The sequence below is a fragment of the Rhinopithecus bieti genome, unplaced genomic scaffold (genome assembly GCF_001698545.2).
Source record: "Rhinopithecus bieti isolate Rb0 unplaced genomic scaffold, ASM169854v2 scaffold_39317, whole genome shotgun sequence".
Lineage (NCBI taxonomy): Eukaryota > Metazoa > Chordata > Mammalia > Primates > Cercopithecidae > Rhinopithecus > Rhinopithecus bieti.
The window spans coordinates 166273-188771 of record NW_016816467.1 but is presented as its reverse complement, the minus strand read 5'-3'; the positions used below and the strand labels follow the sequence as shown (position 1 = coordinate 188771).

General features: G+C 37.8%; 1 protein-coding gene across 1 annotated transcript in view; it reads right to left on the bottom strand.

Annotated features, from left to right (window-relative positions):
• The window catches only part of USP38 (ubiquitin specific peptidase 38), a 38095-nt gene extending 15964 nt beyond the window's left edge, over positions 1-22131 (bottom strand). Inside the window, exons 1-6 of the mRNA XM_017854909.1 lie at positions 20705-22131; positions 18878-19013; positions 11000-11129; positions 8908-9009; positions 3286-3444; positions 645-838 (exon numbers count right to left, since the gene is read on the bottom strand). Of these exons, the coding sequence (XP_017710398.1) occupies positions 645-838; positions 3286-3444; positions 8908-9009; positions 11000-11129; positions 18878-19013; positions 20705-21386 (1403 nt within the window). The 5' untranslated portion in view covers positions 21387-22131. The remainder of the gene's footprint in view (positions 1-644; positions 839-3285; positions 3445-8907; positions 9010-10999; positions 11130-18877; positions 19014-20704) is intronic.
• Between the last annotated feature and the right edge of the window lie 368 nt (positions 22132-22499).

Genomic DNA, 22499 nt, shown 5'->3' with positions numbered 1-22499 from the left:
ACCCAGAAGGCGGAGGTTGCAGTGAGCTGAAATCGCGCCACTGCACTCCAGCCCAGGTGACAGTGTGAGACTACATCTCAAAAAAAGAAAAGAAAAAAAAAAATCGCCAGAGTAATTTCTTTAAAGTGGCATTTAAATGCAATGAATAATAAGCAGAATTAATGTTACCTTTTCTTATTTTGAGACTGTCTCTCACTCTGTCACCCAGGCTGGAGTGCAATGGAACGATCTTGGCTCACTGCAACCTCTGCCTTTTGGGTTCAAGTAATTCTCCTGCCTCAGCCTCCCGAGTAGCCGGGATTACAGGCGCCCGCCACCACGCCCGGCTACTTTTTGTATTTTTAGTAGTCATGGGGTTTTGCCATGTCGGCCAGGCTGTTCTTGAACTCCTGACCTCAGGCGATCCACCTGCCTCGGCCTCCCAAAGTGCTGGGATTACAGGTGTGAACCACCACACCCAGCCTAATGTTAACGTTTTCATAGTTTCTGAGCACTAATAGCAATTTCATTTCTGAATAAGGCAATAAAAGTTAACATTTATGCCATTTATATGGAATAATGTGTAGACAATTCTATCATCTTATATTTCATCAGCATGCATCAACCTCTACAGTTAAAATGAAAAGATTCAAATTTAAACTTACTCTGTGGCCATAAACAAGGCTTGTATAACACTGTTCATATAACATGTATTTCCTAGGTTAATAAGACCTGTTTTCCCAGTTTCAGATTTTCCAGAAAGTCTAGACAAGCAAGACGCCAAAGAATTGGATTGAGAAGTCCAGGCACTTTGATTGAGAATTAACTTAATCTTCTCTTCACTGGGCTTAGGAAAATCCTATAGGTCATAAAGAAGAAAAACAGTTTAAGAGTAAAGTAAAAATTATTTTTGTTGTTTAATTAACAGCATTAAGATTCTTACATTGACATTTGAACTTTCTTTCCCCCCGCTTAGTTTTGAAGTAACTGGTAGTACTTGGCTAGTCATCAAAATATCAAATTTAACTGTATGGCAAAAATAAATACTATCTAATAACAGAGTTTATCAAGTTGAAAAATACTCAAAAGCTGGAAATTCAAGTCACATTTGAACTATTTATGTTCTCTACATGCCAGCAAAATGTTTATAAAACTTTGGGGTCAGAGAATAAACTGCAGTGCTATTCAAAGGCAGTAGAATGAAGACTTAAATTTTAGCACACAGTTAAACATAAGCAAACAATTTGTTTTCAAATTTTATAATAAAAATGTCTCCTTTTCATTAAATACTAATATTTACTCAGTATTAACGCTTAGAAATAAAATCGCAAAGTAATTAAGAAATGAGAAATGAAAGCATCTATGCACAATGACCTTTAAGAAAATAAAACTTAATCTCATGTTACCCATATAGAAAATTATTACAACATACGGATTTTTCTTATCAACTTGGTGAAGTATGAGATAACATTTCATGTGTAAATTATTTCAAGAATGAATAGAGCACTGGAGAGTGAAGGGAAGTTGGTAAAATCATTAGGGCTTATCCGGACTGCTATTAGCATCTGGCACTTAGACCTTAGCAAACAAACATTTTCTGAAGGAGTTTCAATCTTCTAATTTTTGTTGTTGTTGTTGACAGCTAAGAGTGCTTTCTTTGGGCTTAGAGCGAGCCCCTTGTTTCTTCTGAGCCTATATGAGTTATCAGAATTTTCAACATGAAAAACTCTGACGAACTAAAGAATGGCAATCAATTAACAAGTGCAGCAACTATCATCTATGGATCCAATGTAGAAAGAGATTAATATTACCATCAAATCCACGCCACAATGCTCCTGTACATAATTTACTTCTGAAGTGTCAAAGTGTCACACCAGCAATATATATTAATTGCTTAACAGTCTGTGTTCTGAGCTCAACCAAAATAAGTTTGATTTAGTTAATGATACAGTAAAAGAACTGTTTTAATCCATCTCAGATACAGAAGTGAAGATAAGACCTTTATATTGAAATTCAGATCTCAAAAAAACAAAAAACCACCAATAGGATTGATTTCTAATAATTTCTGATTAAGTTTGGCTGAGTTCAGTTCTCCAATTCTTTTGCTATACACTGATTATGCAGTAAGTTTACTGAGAGGAAAGTATGTTTATTGTGATCCAGTCTTCAACACAAACAGAAGTGCTTTTCAGGCTAGGCACAGTGGCTGATGCCTGTAATCCCAGTACTTTGGGAGGACGAAGATCAGTTGAGCCTAGGAATTCAAGACCAGCCTGAGCAACACAGTGAGGCCCCTTCTCTACAAAAAATAAAAAATTAGCCTGGCGTGGTGGCGTGCACCTGTAGTCCCAGCTACTTGGGAAGCTGAGGCAGGAGGGTCACTTGAGCTCAAGATGTAGAGGCTGCAGTGAGCCATGACTATGCCATTGCACTTCAGCCTGGGCAACAGAGCACGACTGTCCAAAAAAAAAAGTGCTTTTTAGATCCATTTACATATAAAATTGAAACACAGTATAACTCCACAAATAATTCAAGTAAAGATTCTAAACACTGATGAACAGTCCACAGCAAAAATATAATTCAAAAAGAGGTCAGGTGCAGTGGCTCATGCCTGTAATCCCAGCACTTTGGAAGGCCGAGGCAGGCGGATTACTTGAGGTCAGGAGTTTGAGACCAGCCTGGCCAACATGGTGAAACCCTGTCTCTACTGAAAATACAAAAATTAGCCAGGTGTAGTGGCAGGTGCCTGTGTAGTCCCAGCTACTCAGGAGGCTGAGGCAGAAGAATTGCTTGAATCCGGGAGGCAAAGGTTGAAGTGAGCAGAAATTGCACCACTGCACTCCAGCCTGGGTGACAGAGCGAGATTCGGTCTCAAAAAGAAAAAAAAAAAAAGAATTAAAAAGGGGAAGAAATCAAAGTCAAATATTTATTAAACTCCATTTCCTGTATTCTAAGACATACTCTACATATACTTTAACACTTCTAATATTGGGGTGCAAATCTGATGCACGCATTAACGTAACATTTCTTTTTAAACAAATTTCCCAAAAAGCTATTATAAATTTAAAGATATGCCTTATAATTGATGACACTGCAGAAATGAAGAAATATGGTTATTAATTTAGAATGGTGACAGCAGCAAGAAAGCAGTTACTCCCTAAGCATAAATGAAACCTGATTCTAACTGTATTTTTCAAACAAAAAGCCCATTACCATAAAATAGTAAATTGAGTAGCTGGTTATAAGAATGTTTCACCTTACTAATATAACACAACTCCACAAATATTGGTACAACTATCATCATACCTTTATTGCTTCCAGAATAGGTTCATAGAGATCTGGAAATCCAGAATAATGATACATCATACAGTGTATCAATTCTGTTAATTGTACTAAGAAGGCTGTACTGGAAGGCAGACCATCATTTTTGAAAGAATGAACCAAATTAACCACATGAGGAACAATCTGAAGAGGAAAAAAGGATAAACAGTGCTGACTTTATACAAATTGGTAACACATTCTCTAGCCTACAAACAGAATACAAACAATATATGATCAGCAAATACTTTTCTGTATGTTCAGTCACAGAGTTTTTCTATTAAGTTAAACATTTCTAAAATATCAAGGTAAATCTAGTTTTCGAAGTCACATATGACTGCAATCCCATATATGACCCCTCTCCTCATCCTTACCATCTAAAACATAAACTAAGGTATAAAATACGAATCTTAGTCATTGCTACCATTCTGAAAAATGCTGTAGGTTGAAATTGTTAGGGTTATTATATTTATCAGATCATTCAATGGGAATAAACATTTGAAAAACAATCCTAGAATTAGCTAAAGAGCTCCATCTAGTGTGAATTTTAAATTTTTTACTTGAAAGAATTAAAAGTACACTGCACATTAAAGTCTACTTCAAGAAAATCTTTACATGTGTAACTAACATTGCAGCTCAGGTAATAAGATTACTTTTAGATAAGCACAGAGACTATGCCTTACGTTAGAGTGGCTATTCTTACTAACAAATCCCATTTCCCACCCTCCAAAAGATGAGATGGTTCTAAAAATAAATGGCATCAGAAACTTCTGTTAGTTTTAAAGGACTGGGGCTAAAAATAAAAGTGAAATCTACAATGATCATCGCTCATAAACATATAGAATATTGTTAATATTGATCATCAGCACAACCATCTTCTTTCATTGTAAAATTAAACTAAAAAGTCAATCAATCCAGAGCCAATCATATCTTTAGGAGGTTATTAAAATGAAACAACTTCTATTTTACAGACATGACTCTTTCCATTAGCATGATACTATATTTTTTCAATTAATTTTTAATTATAATCTGATACTACATATGTACACTTCTTATGGTAAAAGGTATTTTCTGTTCTATTTCTAGAACATTTTGGGGTTGCTAACTCATGGTAAAAAACAAAGTTATAACTTATTAGGGTCATACCATCAAACAGAAATAACAGCAATTATAGTAATAATTCATCAATTCCCTTTCCTTCCCACAAAAAGAACAATCATAGTCTTACAACACAGTGCTATTTCCATTCTGCTCTGTCTTGCTTTACATTTGTGCTTAAATCACACTGTAGCTTTTGCACTACCTTCTTTTATCTTACCTCCATCACAGGCATTGATGTGACCATAAAACTACCAGTTCCTAGTGAGTTCATTCTATTGCTACCACCTTTACATTTCTAAGCAAATATGAATTACACTTCTTTCGCATAAAGCCACATTTATCAGATATTCTCTTGCTAGAAGTCAGAAATCTAAATTGTTTTCTCAAAGGTGAAGGGAGACAGAAGAGGCAAACATTTTAGAAGTGATTATTAAATTTATAATTCCAAATCTGTCAAAGTAGATTAGGTCTTTGTAATTGGGTTATATGGTTGTCTATTAGCATATCCTAAATGGTCAACACTATCATGACATGCAAATAAGACTTGGTCTTTCACAGTTATACAAATAAACTTCCAAGCAGGCTATTACCTTCTAAATGTGTGAAAGTTGATTTTTTTGAATAAGTGAAACTAAATGTTTTTTTACATTATTATAATACTAAAGTTTTTGAGGAAATGTTTAAAACTTATTTAATTAGAAGTTTTGATTTTTTTTCTTTCTCCATTATTACTATCTGCCATGGTATCTGTTTAAAATAAATTTATTCTACTGGGTAAAATGCGTGAGAAAAGCAACCTGACCCATAACACCACATATTCTAACATCAACTTTGGTTTGCCCTAAGATATTCTCAATGTATAATGAATTATGATGCTGATTCCAGATTATTGCTCATACTTAGCAACTCCTAAGCCCAAGTTCTTTACTGAGTTATTTGGAGTTACAGGTGATCTAACTACCACTTTACCCACTACGAGATTAAGGAATGTCCTCAATGTGGGCAATAAACATTAGAATGAATGATAAAGTTATGTCAGAGAATCTCCTTCCTAGAAATTTGGAAAACATCTTGAGTTGATTTTTGTATATGGTGTAAGGAAGGGGTCCAGCTTCAATCTTCTTCATATGGCTAGCCAGTTGTCAAAGCACCATTTATTGAAGAGGAAGCCTTTTCCCCACTGCTTGTGTTGACAGCTTTGTCAAGATCAGATGGTCATAGGTGTGCAGCCTTGTCTGTGGAGTCTCTCTTCTGTTCCATTAGTCTATCTGCCTATTTTTGTACCAGTACCATGCTGTTTTAATATACTACTATAGCCCTGTAGTATAATTTGAAGCTGGGTAGTGTCATGGCTCCAGCTTTGTTCTTTTTGCTTAGGATTGCTATGGCTACTCAGGTTCTTCTTTGGTTCCATATGATTTTAAAATAGTGTTTCTTTAGTTCTGTGAAGAATGTCGTTGGTAGTTTGATAGAAAGAGCACTGCATCTGTAAATTGCTTTGGGCAGTACGGCCATTTTAATGATATTGGTTCTTCCTATCCATAAGCATGGGATGTTTTTCCATTTGTTTGTGTCTTCTTGATTTCTTTGAGCACTGTTTTGTATTTCTCATTGTAGAGATCTTTAACCTCCCTGCTTAGCTGTATTTCCAGGTATTTTATTCTTTTTGTGGCAGTTGTGAATGGCATTGCCTTCCTAATTTGGCTCTTAGCTTGGCTGCTGTTGGTGTATGGGAATGCTAGTGATTTTTGTACATTAACTTTGTATCCTGAGACTTTGCTGAAGTTGTTTATCAGCTGAAGGAGCTTTTGGGCTGAGACTATGGGGTTTTCTAGATACAGAAACATATCATCTACAAATAGTTTCACTTCTTCTCTTCCTATATGGATGTCCCGTATTGCTTTCTCTTGCCTGACTGCTCTGGCTAGGACTTCCAGTACTATATTGATTAGGAGTGATGAGAGAGGGCATCCTTGTCTTGTGCTGGTTTTCAAGGGGAATGCTTCCAGCTTTTGCCCATTGAGTATAATGTTAGTTGTGGGTTTGTTACAGATGCCTCTTATTATTTTTAGACATGTTTCTCTAATACCTAGTTTATCAAGAGTATTTAACATGAAGGCATGTTGAATTTATTGAAAGCTTTTTCTGCATCCATTGATATAACCATGTGGTTTTTGTCTTTATTTCTGTTTATGCGATTGATTTGTGTATGCTGAACCAACCTTGTATCCTAGAGATGAAGCCTACTTGATCATGATGGATTAACTTTTTTGAAGTGCTGCTGGATTTGGTTTGCAAGTTGAGGATTTTTGTATTGATGTTCGTTACATCAAGGATAAGACTTAAATGTAAAACCCCAAACTATAAAAACCCTGGAAGACAACCTAGGCAAAACCATCCTGGACATAGGAATGGGCAAAGTTTGCATGACAAAGACACCAAAAGCAATTGCAACAAAAGTGAAAATTGACAAACGGGATCTAATTAAACTTAAGAGCTTCTGCACAGCAAAAGAAACTATCAACAGAGTGAATAGACAACCTATGGAATGGGAGAAAATACTTATAAACTATGCATCTGACAAAGGTCTAATATCCAGCATCTATAAGGAACTTAAACAAATTTACAAGAGAAAAACCCAATTAAAAAGTGGGCAAAGGACATGAACAGACACTATTCAAAATAAGACATATATGCAGCCAACAAGCTTATGAAAAAAAGCTCAATATTACTGATCAGCAAAGAAATGCAAATCAAAACCACAATGAGCTACCATCTTCCTACCAGTCAGAATGGCTATCATTAAAAAGTCAAGGTTCAAAAAAAAGGGGAACACTTATACACTTGGTGGGAGTATAAATTCGTTCAACCATTGTGGAAAGTACTATGGTGATTCTTCAAAGAGCTAAAAGCAGAACTAGCATTTGACCCAGCATTCCTATTACAGGGTATATGCTGAGAGGAATATAAATCATTCTACCATAAAGATACATGCACGTGAATTCACTGTAGCATTATTCACAATAGTAAAGACATGGAATCAATCTAAATGCCCACCAGTGACAGACTAGATAAACAAAATGTGGTACATATACACCATGGAATACTATGGAGCCATAATAATGAGATCATGTCTTCTGCGGGAATACGGATGGAGGTGGAGGCTATTATCCTTAGCAAACTAACCCAGGAACAGAAAACCAAATACCTCATGTTTTCACTTGTAAGTGGGAGCAAAATGGTGAGAACTCATGAACACAAAAAAGGAGACAATAGACATTGAGGTCTACTTGAGCGGGGAGAGTGGGAGGAGATAGAGAAGCAGAAAAGATAACTATTGGGTACTGGGTTTAATAACTAGGTAATGCAATAATCTGTAAAACAAACCCATGTGACACGAGTTTACCTATGTAACAAACTTTCACGTTTCCTTGAATCTAAAAGTTAAAAAAAATGTGGAAAACAAAGCCTTTTCTCAAATGTCTTACACATGATTGTGCCTGAAGACAAGGACAAATAATTGATGTTTTTTTCTTGGAAGACTTTGCTAGTACACCTGCTATCTTATTTCAAGTTTGAGTTTTGTTTTCTATTATACATATATAAGGTTATTGCTTGATGATTAAACTCACCAAAATTAGGGCAATTAACTGCAGAAATCATGCATCCTAAGTGGTAATATGTAATGTAATTACGTGCTAGTAAGGTTTACTTACTACAAAGCCTGTGGACTTTCCTTCAGTGGAAATGAGACATTGAGCAACCTATGTGAATATATTCTAGATAAATAAAAACAACTGGAATTCTGAACTTCATTAGTCTTCTCTGACGTTTGTTATGGTGAATCAGTATTCCTAAGATTTTTCCATTGTGGGTTTATTGATAATGAGTTTCTAGTCCTATAAAACAGGATTAGACTTTGGAAGAATTAAGTACCCACACAAACGCACTGTTTTCCTATGATGCCCTACGGTGGTCAACGGACAGTTGACCAAAATTACAATTTGTCATTTCTCATCTGCAGTAACTGATAATCAAATAACTGAAATCAAATAAAAGCCAATGATTCAGCCGGCTTAAAGTGGTAGGATTCTAGATGTATTTTAAAGGTCAACAGGATTTGTAGGATGTAGGCTGAGAGTGAATGAAAAGCTTGCAAAGACTGATGTGTTTTCATACTTTCAAAATTCTAAAGCAGTGCTTTTCAATCATTTTAATCCTTCTATACTGTTCATTTGTGCAACAGACATCCATCAGTGACATCTCCCATGTGAACAGTAACTCTCAACTGCTGGTAGTTGTTGCAAGTGGAGTAGTTTGAATAAGACACGAAAATACATTCTTAGAGGGAAATCTCACAATCTCAGTTTTCTAGGAAATCATAAAGCTACATGAAAACAGATTTGGGACTAACTTGCAATATTTTTACTACATAAAAATGTGACTCAATATTAAACTAAATTTTCAAAATGAGGCTTTTCAAAGTGGAAAGCTTATGTCACAACTTACCAAATGGAACGCCTCTGGAGAATGCTGAAAGCTAAGCAGCATGTGAGAAAGAACTGCAAGAGCACCAGGTCTCACAAGAGGAAACCAAAGTCGATTAAAAACCTTCAAAATAAGACAAGACACCACCTTAAGAATTTGTAGGAAAATCATGAATCCAACAGTGGTTATTTTCTTAGAGCTAAAAATTATTTATATGAATGTCCCCTTCCTGGAAAGTTCTAACAAAACTTATGTATTTAAACTTTGGGAGAAGGATGAAATTAGGAAATAACAACGTGACAGAGATCAAGGGTAATGTAATTGGCCTAACCCAATTGTTAAAACTCCCCAACGAAATAAAAATTTGTCAAATTATGTTTACAAGGCGACAGCTCCCGGGTCCACCATTCATTCAATTCACTCAACAAATATTTGTTAAGCATACTATTACTTGTCCTAGTTCTAGGAACTAGTGCTAGAACAGTGGATCGAAATAAAAAAAAAATCTCTATCATACCGGGTTTACCATTTAGAGGGTAGGTAGAAACAATAAAAAGTAATACATGGTGGTAAGTGTTATTAAGAAATTTAAAGCAGGATATGATGAATAGAGAATGCTGTGTAGCAAAAAAATCTGCTGTTTTACATAGTGTTCAATAAATGCCTCATGAAAGAAGTGATATCCAATTATAAAACTGAAGGAAGTGAATAAGCCTTGCAAATATCTGGGATAAGAGCATTACAGGCAGGGCAAACAGCATTGCAAAGGCCTTGAGGGCTTCAGGCTGGTGTGCTACAGATGAAGAAAAAAGGACAGTGTAAGTGAAGCAAGAGACCGAGGCAATAACAGTGGGAGATGGGACTAGAGAAAAAGTGGGCCAGAATACACAGGACCTTGTGTGATAAGTACAGGGGGCCAAGAACAGGAGTACAAAGGCTGCTGCAATCTTGCAGCAAGGGATGATGATGTAGGATCAGGGTGGTAGGATTCTGTCTGGATATATTCTAAAGGTGGTGTCAGTAGAATTTGTAGGATATGGGCTGAGAGAGAATAAAAAAAAAGATAAGAATAGCTTCAAGGTTTTTGGCTTGAGCAAGTGAAAGGATAGAGGAGCCTCTAGGTCTGGGAGGGAAAAATCAGGAGTAAGATTGTAGATAAAGTGAATCTGACATTCACGTAAAAATAGATGGATACATGAATATGGAGTTCAAGGGAGAAAAATGGACTAAAAATATAAATCTGGCAGTCATCAAATTAGAGATGTTATTTAAAGCCACAGAACACCTATGCTGTGAGTATGCACTGGGAAGAAAATGGACCAAAGACTGAACTGTAAGGCATTCTAAAAGTTAGAGTAAGTACAGGAGACTGATATGCCTGTGAAGGAGGACAAAAATCAGGAGAGTATAATGTCCTGGAAACAAGAGGGAGTGACTGACTGTGTCAAATATTGCTGACAGGTCAAATGAGAAAAGGCCTGAGAATGACTTGTGAGTTTAGCAACACTGGAAAGCACTGGTGTCAAAGGTAATTTTGGTAGAGTAATAGTGGTAAAAGCTTGATTAGGTGGACCCAAGAGATAATGGAAAGAATGTTTTTGTATTGGATATCTGAAAATGAAAAAATTATTTTAATTACTTATACCTTTTTTTTTTTTTTTTTGAGACAGAGTCTTGCTCTGTCGTCCAGGCTGGAGTGCAGTGGTGCTATCTTGGCTCACTACAACCTCTGCCTCTCAGGTTCAAGTGATTCTAGTGCCTCAGCCTCCTGAGCAGCTGGGACTACAGGCATGAACCATCATGCCCAGCTAATTTTTGTATTTTTACTAGAGACGGAGTTTTGCCATGTTGGCCAGGCTGGTCTTAAACTCCTGGCCTGAAGTGATCTGCCCGCCTTGTGCTGGGATTACAGGGGTCAGCAACCATGCCCAGAGTAATTACTTATATTTAAATGACATTTAAAACAATTTCTAAAGCCTACTCAAAACTGTTACTCCAAACAAACCAAAAATAACATACTCAAAATTAGATGTTTTCAAGGATACCACCCAAGGATAAAAATATTGATTTTACGAGTCTATATATTCTAATAGATTTCCACACTCCCACTTACCAGTTCTATTTTCAGCAAAGTAACATCTATCAAAATAGTAAACTTCTGGACAGCTGCCAGTCCTTTCAGGAGTGCAATTACCCATGTATCCACATGCTGAGCCACTGGCCAGGATAGCCAGTCAATCATTCTGAAATTGAAGGAAAACGAAACAATCATTATTGAAAATATTTTCATTGAGTTAGAGATAACAAGAGTTACAGTAGATAACCACTCACTTTGTGAATAAACATTTACTGAATTTGCTGAGGAAAAGCACTGACCAAGATGTAGAAGTGAATGTAACAGGTGCTTGTCCTCATGGAGTTTCCAATCTTGTAAACTGATAGTTTCTCCTATTCAACATACTTCCATAAAAATAATTTCTGATAAATTATTTTGCATAAATGCAAAACTTAAAATTTATGCTATATAGTGGCATGGATTAAGTATTCCTTATCTGAAATGTTTGGAACCAGAAGTGCTTTGGATTTTCAATTATTTGCATTATATATTTACTGGTTGGGAATTTCAAATCCAAAAATTTGAAATCTGAAATGTCTCAATGAACATTTCCTTTGAGCATCATGTCAGCACTCAAAAAGTACTGGATTTTCGAACATTTCAAATTTGGGATGCTCAACCTGCATCAAGAATTTATTAGGCAAATTTACTCTAAAAAGAGCAGCCAAAATGTAATCTGAACTAAGATATATGAATATGAACCAAGATTCCTCCTTCCTGGTGACTACAATCTAATACGAAATGTACTGTTTAAAAAGCCTATATTTTGAATTGTGAAAGAGGTATCTTTATCTTTTTCAAAATCCTACTATACGAAGACAACAAAAAGAAACTTCAAATATATAAAAGAGCACTAAGTCTGTAAATATTGTAAAGGCCTCATTTTGCACCAATGAGTGCTTTTCTTGAATACCAACCCAATTTAGTGGAAAAAAAAGAAAGTAATATGGGATCTGACAGAGACACTCCCTAAAGTTAGATCTCTACCACAATGAAGATTGATACAACTCTTTCAGAAAGCAACCGAAGGATGGGCGTGGTGGCTCATGCCTGTAATCTCAGCACTCTGAGAGGCCAAGGTGGCTGGATCACCTGAGGTCAGAAGTTCAAGACCAGCCTGGCCAACATGGTGAAACTCCATCTCTACTAAAAATACAAAATTTAGCCAGGCATGGCGGCACATGCCTGTAATCCCAGCAACTCGGGAGGCTGAGGCAGGAGAATGGCTTGAACCCGGGAGGCGGAGGTTGCAGTCAGCCGAGATCATGCCATTGCACTCCAGCCTGGACAACAGAGCGAGACTCTGTCTCCAAAAAAAAAGAAAGCAACTGAAGCAAATGTTCATATAATTTGACCTAGTAGTCCTATTTTTGGGATTATATACTAATAAAATAGAAGGGGAAAATGAGTTTTGAAGCCAGAGTGACTGGTTTAAAATCTCAATTCGCCATTTATTAGCTAGGAGACCCTAAATACCTACATAGCTTATTTAACCTCTCTGTGTCTGTTTCCTCACCTGTAAATTATACATAAACATGCTTATTTTACAGCACTGTTGTGAAGATTAAATGAGTTAATCTATAACACTGGAAATACTGTGAATGCCTCTCTTCCACCAAATGTTAATACATGTGGCAATAAATAAATACCTTGATTGTACAAAATGCAAATATAAATACTAAGGACATAAATACATTACTAAAATAACAACTACTATGTTAAAAGGACTAACATTTTTTTTCTTTTTGAGACACGGTCTCGCTCTGTCGGCTTACTATAAAGTTCATCTCCTAGGCTCAAGCGACCCTCTCTCCTCAGCCATCTGAGTAGCTAGGACTACACAGGTGTGCATTACCACAACTGGCTAATTTTTGTATTTTCTGAGCTGGGGTTTTGCCAAGGGGGTTGCCTGAGCTGGTCTTGAAATCCTGGCCTCAAGTGATTTGCCCACCTCAGCCTCCTAAAGTGTTAGGATTACAGGTGTGAGCCACTGCGCCGGGCCAAAGGACTGACATCTTCATTAATACGGTTATTTTCACAACAGTTTTGTTATACAACTATCTACATTAATGCTGGAATGTTATTTTTATTAAGGTTTTTGCTTTTAAGATTAAAATGTCCATTTGGATATTAAGAGTGGTCCCAGTCCAAATGCAGGTTAACTACAAGTTATGTGTATGTTCCCTCTATTCTCTACACAAATTTTATTTCTTTTCTTGTTTTTCTGGCCTTTCCAGCAATGATGGTGACAAGTCATTAACGTAGTCCTTGACAGCTATTCCACATCTTCCAACTATTGTTGGAGTGATTCTCATAAAATTTTGTGGCCATTCTACTTATACAGAGTAGCAAAGCAGAGACACACTTGCATTTGTATACGGAGGATATTCACTGTAGCACTGTTTATGGTATAGAAAAACTGCAAACAACCTAAATGATTGTCAATAAGGAAATGGCTAAAGATACTATGGTACTGATACTATGGAACACTATATAGAGCTTGAAATAATAAGATAGATGTACATGAATCTATCCATAAGGAATCTAAAATGGAAAGAGCTGAGAAATTGTTGAAGATGGAAAAAAAATACTAGTGTAGTTTTTTAAAAAAACGATTTTAGTTTAAAAGAAAATCATGTGAACACATATATGTAAATATGGACATAAAAAAGATGTAATCTAGAGGCAGGGTATGTGTGAGTGCATCTTGGCTCTGTGGATTCTTTGCATCATGGGAAGTCACACTGTCAGAGAAGAACCAGACAGGGCTCACCAGAATACAGGTCTCAAGGCCAGAACTCCATTTAGTTCAGTCTAAAGAGAGTACTGAGAGAGGGTGAGAGCACAGAGAATAGAAAATTCCACTTGGCCATAGCTTTTCATTATCCTTCATTACTCAGTCAGCCTTTTTGTCATCCTTTCCATTTCTGCCTTTACATCTCAAAAGCTTCCATTCTTTACCTTATTTCATGTATGCCAATCTCCGGACCACCTATAAACTAACTTCGTATCAGATGTTATACAGATCAGAAGCTGCTGTGGTCTGAATATTTGTGTCCTTCCAAAATTCATATGTTAAAATCTAATCCCCAATGTGTTGGTATTAAGAGGTGGGGCCTTTGTCAGGTGACTAGTGACTGGGATTAGAGGCTGAAGGGGGTACCCCTGCTCTTTCTGTCATGTGAGGACACACAGAAAGCTGCATCTAAAGGAAAAGGCCCTCATCAGACACCAAATCTGCTTGACCAATTTAATGAAAAAAGAAAAAAAAAAAAGTATTATGGGATCTGATAGAGACACTCCCTAAAGTTAGATCTCTACCACGATGAAGATTGGTACAACTCTTTCAGAAAGCAACTGAAGGCCGGGCGCCATGGCTCACGCGTGTAATCTCAGCACTCTGGAAGGCCAAGGCGGCTGGATCACCTGAGGTCAGAAGTTCAAGACCAGCCTGGCCAACATGGTGAAACCCCATCTCTACTAAAAATACAAAAATTAGCCAGGCATGGTGACCTTGGATTTCCCAGCCTCCAGAACTGTGGGAAATAAATTTCTGTTGTTCATAAATAACCCAATCTAAGATATTTTTTTACAGTAGCCCAAACAGACTAAGTGAGAAAGCATTCATGAAATAAAGATTTGTGTATTATATAGCAGGTACTGTGTTTGGTGCTGAGAATATAACAGTAAGGTATGGTTTCTGTCCTTAAAAAGGGAAGAAAAGTTAGGAAATTTGTCAACAAGCACACAATTATCAAATAATAGTACTGGCATTTAAACTAAGCTCTGCCAGTACAGAATGCAATGTTTTTTGCCACACTTTAATTATATTCCAGTTCTGTTTCAATTTGATTGGACTTGCACATGTCTGTTCTGTTTCAATTTGATTGGACTTGCACATGTCTGTTTCTTCTCCGGTACAGGTAGGCACTGCAGGATAAAGTATTTTTATGGTTAACTATAGGAATCTTATTCACCATGTATCAGTGATTATCAATTTGAATTTTAAGGACACTTTCTTTTAACCCTAGTATACTGATTTAATATCTTACTATTTAAATAACATTTAACTATATACTTGTTATTTACGTACTCCACGACCTGTCTCCTCCATTAGATTGTGAGCTTGACAGCAGTAATCTCTCATGTACCTTTGGATTCCCAGCACTTAGTGCCTGCCACTGAGTAGGAACTCAAATTTATTAACTAAGTGAAAGCATTTCTTTATATAGCTAAAGAAAAATACATGCAACTTTAAAACCATAACAGTAAAACTGGCAAAATTATGAAAGACACCATAATGGTCTTGCTTTAACTGTAATTTATGGAGAATAACACCAATTTCCACTTTTACATGGCAGCTTGCAGGCTATAGGCAGCCTTCCCTTTTATTTGTCCCAATGTTTAAAACATTGGGAAATTTCACATAGAAAACTGGATTTTAGGCTTCTTTTGAAAAATCAGATCAAACAAGACTGGATTCCAATTTCTTTGTATCAACAGAGAACTGGAGTTCATGATCAGTTTTCTCTTTTAGAAGGTACTTATGTATCCCATTCTCTATCATTTAACTTATACCTGGCCTATTTCATATTTTAATGTTACATTTGCATTTCTATGGATTATAGAAAATGACTGTAAACATGATCACTGCTATGTCTGGGAAAGTATAGTGCACGGGGAGGTATAAGGTGGGAGGAGGATGGTAAAAACAAATATCACTATCCCTTTCAGTTATATTTTCTATATAAGAGTAATTACTTCAGGTAGATTATGGGTAAATAGGATCACGCAGGCTATACTGGAAATGTAATACAAAAACTGGGTACAACTCCCCATAGAAACAAATAGGTAAAAACTAGTTTCCAAATACATCTTGAAAAAAAATTCCTAAATTGGGTACTACAACTGTTTTTGAAGAGGCTTGAACATTAAGAGGACTGAATGCCAAGAAGTGGAATATGAATTCAACTTAGTAGGTAGTGGAAGTCACTACAATGTCTTGATTGAAAGAGAAAAATCAGGAGTCCAGATGATTACGATAAGAAAAGTAAGTCACTGCTAGCAAAAAGACGAACTAAAAAACTGCAACGAGGAAAGCCTGATTTCTTCAGGACAGTGGGGATAGAATAAGTGTCATTTTAAGAAATGTCCTAAAGAAATAATCCAATGGACTTATTCATTATGTTAATCAAAGGGAATGAAAGAAAGGATGGAGTTAAAAATTGCTTATAGGTTTGTGACCAGATATCTAGAATTAGTGTCAATTTAAGTAAAAAAAGAGAAAAAAATAAACAACAATATCAGGCCATGAAGATAAGTTCTGCCTCTAAGAGAGTGGCCCTAAGTGAGAAACTTGACTACCTTGGTTTGTGTCTTCATGGGTGACTATCTCATAACCGGGAGCCAGATTTAAGTTCAAATACCGGATTCACTGTTTATTACCTGAATGAGCTTGGGTAAACAATTTAACCTCTCAGTTTCCTCAACTATGAGATGGGGCCAATAACAGTACCTATTTCAAAAGACTGTGGTGAATATGAAATAGTTTATGTCATGTAAAGAAAATCTGCTACTATTACCCTATGCAATGAAAGTGATGGACCAACTAATTTCTAATTTCACTTCCAGCTGTAAAATCTATAATTCTCTGCATCTGTTTTACTAGGAGGAAATACAAGTTATAATACATTCATCCCAAAGGGAAAGACACTTTAGTGCTGTTACAGTCACACTGACAAAAGTGTGCTGCTGCTAAATAAGGTAAAGAAGGAGTTACATTATGAAGAGATGAAAAAGGTAAAAGTTTCTTAAAAGTAAATGAACAACGAGAACTTTACATAAAGACTTGGAAGTCAGCCACATACAGATCAGAATTGATAGTGATGGTAATAATGGGAAGGAAGAAAATAAAAAGAATAGATACAGAAAGAAATTCCTAACAGTATGGTGTCAGATAAGAATTTCAAGAACAATGAATACAAAGATATCAAGGAGATGAGAATAAAAATACAGATTATCAAACACAGCAAGGGGATCATCATAAATTAAAAGCAATGGGGTAGAGGTCACAAAACAGGAAAACATTTACATAAGAGTTTTCTCTTACATACAAAACACTTTCACAAATTTCTGAAAGTCAAAGAGGAAATGAACACTATGAAACTGGAAGTAAAAGTTACAGATAAATTGATTCAATTATGTTTAAGAGCACAAGAAGAAAGAAGAAATGCTAGAAGAGGAAGACCTTTTTAAACAATGAAGTGAAAAGGGTTAGGATAAGGTGGAGAAAATCAAAGTCCCTAGAGTTTGTGTTATAGAGAGTGAAGTTAGTACAAATGCAGCTGAGAACTCAATATGAATACCTCAGTTTATACGTTACCTTATAATTATAATTTTATAACAGGAGCACAGAAACCCTTTTGTCCAAATCCTTATATTGTATTTAAATGTGCTTAATATATACACACACACAGGAAAAGAATTAAAAAACAAAAACAGTCAGGTATTAAATAAGAACAGGCAGACACAAAAAACTAAATTAGAAAAAAATAGTTACTGAAATAAAGAAACTCAGTAAGTAAGCTCTACAGATGAGCACCTTTGAAGAGAAAATTAGTGAACTATAAAACAGTATTGATATTCTTCCCCTCAGATATCCACAGGTTTGCTTCTTCACATCCTTCATGCCTTCACTTCATGGTTACCTTAGTGAAGACTTCTTCATCCATCTTATTTAAAATTGCAAACCACTTCCCCACAATCTGTCCCCCTTCCTGTCTACTCCTATCCCTCTTTTTGTCTGCCTTTTTTTCAAACACGTATCACTATCTAACATACTAAATTATTTTACTTATTATATTTAATCAAATCTAAAACAAATTCAATTTTAAGATGCATAATTAGCTTATGTACCACCAAGGCAAGAAAAGTCATGCCAATTTAACTAGGACACGAATGACTGGGCATTTCTACATTTAAACATCTTTGAAATTAGAAGACATGTTGGAATCAATGAAGTGTGTTATTAAATTACTGTCTGCCTCCCCAAGTAGAATGTAAGCCTATAGGGCAGATATTTTTTTCAGTTTGTTTGAGGACATTTTGAACACTGCCTGGCATTCATGGTAAGTACTCAATAAGTGTGGTTTGAATAAATGAATGAATGACTGAATAAAAGTGCCAAAGTGCTGAGAAGGGCAAATAATATTAAGATTATACCTAGAAATGTAAGAATAAAATTATAGAACATTAGGGATAAAGAGAACATAAAAGTTTCCAGAAAAGCTGACTACTCACAAAGGAATGAGTCAGATTGACAGGTGACTTCCCACCGGCAACAATAGATGCCCAAAGGTAATACAGTATTATTTTTAAAATGCTAAGAGAAAACGGCTATCAAATTAGAATTCTGTATCTTGCCAAATCTGAGAAACTGATTTAAAACTGAGAAAGAAAAAAAAATACAAACAGGCGAAGGCAAACAGTGTATTACACATTGAGCCTGGTTGAGAGAGAAAGTAAAGTATATACTTACTAAGGAAGAAAAAAAAAACGCAGAAGAAAAATAGGTTGCAGGAAACAATGATGAGCAATGAAATTAGTGAAATGCTGTATACTGATAATCCAATCAGCATCTGCATATGTGTGTGTATATTTTGGGAATTAAAGTTGAACTGAAAATAGATTTGTGAATTATTGGGATGCCTGCCAACGCTATAAGGTAAACAATTCCAATCTATTTGGAGAATATTTACATATGTCATTCCATGATTTTAGTTTTAAACATTCATAAGTTTTTCATTACTCACAAAATACAAAGTATTTCCTCTTCCCAAATCTACAATTACCATTAATAGTGTCATGAAGAAGTACCTGCAAAGGGCTTGGGTCATACTTGCATCTTTTACATTTGGATCTGTAGTAAGGCTCCTGATGAGAACTGTAATCATCTGAAGAGGAATATGCTGCACAAGGCTTGCCAATGCTACAGAAGGTTCAAATGATGCATCTGTTTTTTCAATTAAAAAGAAAAGGGAATATGGCAAGTACGTTCAAGTATTTAAAAAGAACAACACTTTACAAAAAAAACCAAAAGTAATTGCAGCAAAGGTGTTAATTAGGAAGGATTATTATGCTACACCCTCATGCGTAGACTCTAATTTACAAGGAATGTTAAATTACAGGAATGAAAGATTAAGAGTGAGCAGCAATGATCACTCATGCTATAGACAGAATTCTAAAATATATTGCTATGGTTAGTCCATAAGTTACTTTAATTTTTCATAATCTATCGACTTATTGTTGTGCTAAAATATTAACTTGTAAATCACTAATCAGAAAGGAAATATAAAGAAACATAAAGTATCATTTCAACTTCTACTTCAGACCCTCCAAAATAACTTAAAACTTATTGATCATTACATCTCTCTAAGGAAGATTTAAAAAATCTCTTAAAGTAGAAATTAAGGTGACTTTTGGGGGCACTTAAGTATCATTTCAACTCCCACTTCAGACCCTCCAGAATAACTTAAAACTATTCATCATTACATTGCTCTAAGGAAGATTTTAAAAAATCTCTTAGAGTAGAAATTAAGGTGACTTTTGGGGAGACTTTGCTTAAACTGGATACAAATTAAGCAAATCCAAGACAAGTACCTTTACTGCTACAGTTGAAAAAATTTGGCAGGAACCTAACAGTTACGACAACACAGGCAATAGAAGTAAAATTATAATAAGAAAAGAAAAACCAACTCAGATACTGCAAATACATCGTTCGTAATTCTTTCATAAATATATTAAATTCATCAGAACATAGAATGCTTGTTAAAACCCCACCTTTACTTCTGGTTCTTAAGATAAAAAGAGGACACGTCCCTCACAAGTTCCATCTGAACAGCCAGACAGTCCCTACTGGTGGTATAAATGAAGGAGAATGCTTGCACCAAGTAGAGCAGAAATGAACATGGTTTTGAATCTATTCAGACCTGAAAGGTCCAAGACAGAACAAGGAAGGTAGAGGTACTGGTAAAATTCTTGGGCGAGAAAGCATTTTCTAGGCAAGTATCATGTGACCCTTCTCTGCTTTCTGAGAATGCAGTTCATGGGCACTAAAACAAATATTTAAATCCTCGTACTCTTTTTCCTTCCCTCATTCTATCTGTATCCCTCCTTTGTCTACTAGATACTGTAGACAAAAAATGTCAGTATTTAAAAACTTCATAGTCAACTGGGATAATCCAGCAATAAAACAAACTGCACAATCCATTAATTCAAAATGAGGAAATACAAAATGGGGAAAACTCATTACAAAGGAAGAGAGACACGAACAATAAATACTATGGTAAACATCACGCTACCATTAGTCACTAATGAATGGAAGCTTTCTGCAGTAGCTGTCATCCTCAAAGCATTCCAAATAACTTGAGCAGAGGCTGGGTAATTAAGTAACTTGTTTAGTGCCAAAGGTCTTAGACCTGGACGTTCTCAACCTTCAAAATGGGAACGCTGCCTGTTTTTAAAGTACGAGGTGACGTCCTGAATAAGGTAGTGAACGTGAATAAATCTGGGATGACGGTATTAGGATTTGCTCTCCCTTAAGAATGTTTTCAGGGCAGTAGGAAAACATAGTGTGAATGTATGTGTTCAAGAGAGACATATACTGAATTTTTATGAGATATTCTGAAAGATAATGACCCTTACCTGTGGAAGAGATGCTTGCAAAAACTTCCTGCAGAGAAGGCAGCAGTGTGGTAGGCTCAGCCTTCCAGATGTTCTGCAGCAAGTTACTCACTTTTGTCACCTGGGAGACATATTCCCGCAGCTCCCTCTCCTGGGTGGACACGCACTGGAAGTGGCCTATCGTTCGAACCAGCTGTTGACAGAACGTGATGGACAATTTCCCCTTGGGAATGCATTGCACGAAGTCGGTCAGAAGGTCGCTCAGTCGGGCACAGAGCTGCGGCTCCGGTCTCTCACACACCATCCGTAACACCTCTACCTGCAGGAGGCTGAAGAGATCCAGCACCGACGGACAGCTCATAATCAGCTTCAGGCCGTTGTGAATGTAGTCCAGGATGGCTACATCCTTCCTGTCCAGAGAGTGGTAGCCCTGATGAAGGAGGCCCAACACGAAGGTCTTGTTGAAGAAGGACTCGAACTCTGGCCGGTGGTATCGTGCGTAGGCCTCCAGCACCTGGTGCCCCACCTGCCGCTGGAAAGGGTCCTGGCCCTCCAGGATGAGCCGGGTCGTCAGGTCAAACATGGCCTCGCACTGCGCCTCGTCTAGCCAGTGCTCCGCCGATTCCACCACCTTCCGCACAATCACCCTCTTGAGGGGCAGGGGATGCGAAGAACTCACAAGGCCCTCCAGGATCTTGTCCATTGTCGCCACACAGCAAGGCCAGGGCCAGAGGATAAGGAGTGGGTGGCGGCAGCCCCGAGGTGGGGCAGGAGAGCCCCGGGGCGGAGGTGAACTTGGAGCGCCGCAGCAGCAGCGTGACGGGCCACCGCCACCGCCGCCTCAGCAGCCACATTTATGGGGCAGGGAGACCCATCCAAGCTGGGGCGAGAGCTGGCGAGCCTGGAGAGCGTAAGAACCGACACCTGCGGCTGGCCTAAGGCGCCAGAGGCCCGTACTCCGCCGCCGCCCCGGGCCCTCGATCCCTCTCAGCATCAGCGTGGAGAGGCCTGTCGGGACCCCCAGCGGCGTCGGCGGGAGCTCAGGGCCCGGGGCTGCTAGCCGGTGGGTGGAGGAAGCGCGCCTCCGAGTTCCGGGTCAGGTGTGGGCGTCCAGGCTTCAGCAGATCGTGAGAAGAAGCCGGCCGCCGGCTGAGTCAGGAGGCGCTGTCACGGAGGGTGCTGGGATCAGCCGGGTAAAAGAGACCGAAGCGACACCCTTTGACCCGGATTTTGAAGTGCCGGCAAACAGGAAGTGAAGGACTTAGGAACCTCCGGAAAGGACCGCCCCTCTGGCAAGGACCGCCCCTCCGCCCGTCTCTTCCTCCCTTCTTCCCTCTCTCCCTCCCTGCTTCCCCAGCTTCCGCCCGGAGTCGTAGACTCCCTTCCCCCGGCCCTCGGAGCCTCCTTCCCGCCCCGCCGCGCAGGTGCGGCGACTGCCGCGTCACTGGAGAGTGTGTCGAGTCACAGGCGGTCTTCCGCACGGAGCGTCCCCGGCGGACGCTGCGCAGATGGCTGCGACCGTAGGATTCTCGCCGGCTAGTTTCCGTCGGTTCCGCCTGCCTCAGGTTACTCGTGAAAACTCGAGAAAGTGCTGTTGATGTGAAATCCGAGGAAAAGAGCATTTGGGGGAAAAGTAAGAAAACTCAAAACTCGGATTGAGAAGACTTTGCCTTGGCTCATTAATTAAGAATTACGCTTGCGCGCCTAAATGCCGCTGCCTTTATCGTGCGATGTCGGTATTGAAGTAAGAGCAATACCGGCGGCATACCTGGCATTTAGCGGCCATCAGTATCAGTAGCAGGCCTCTAGCAAAAAA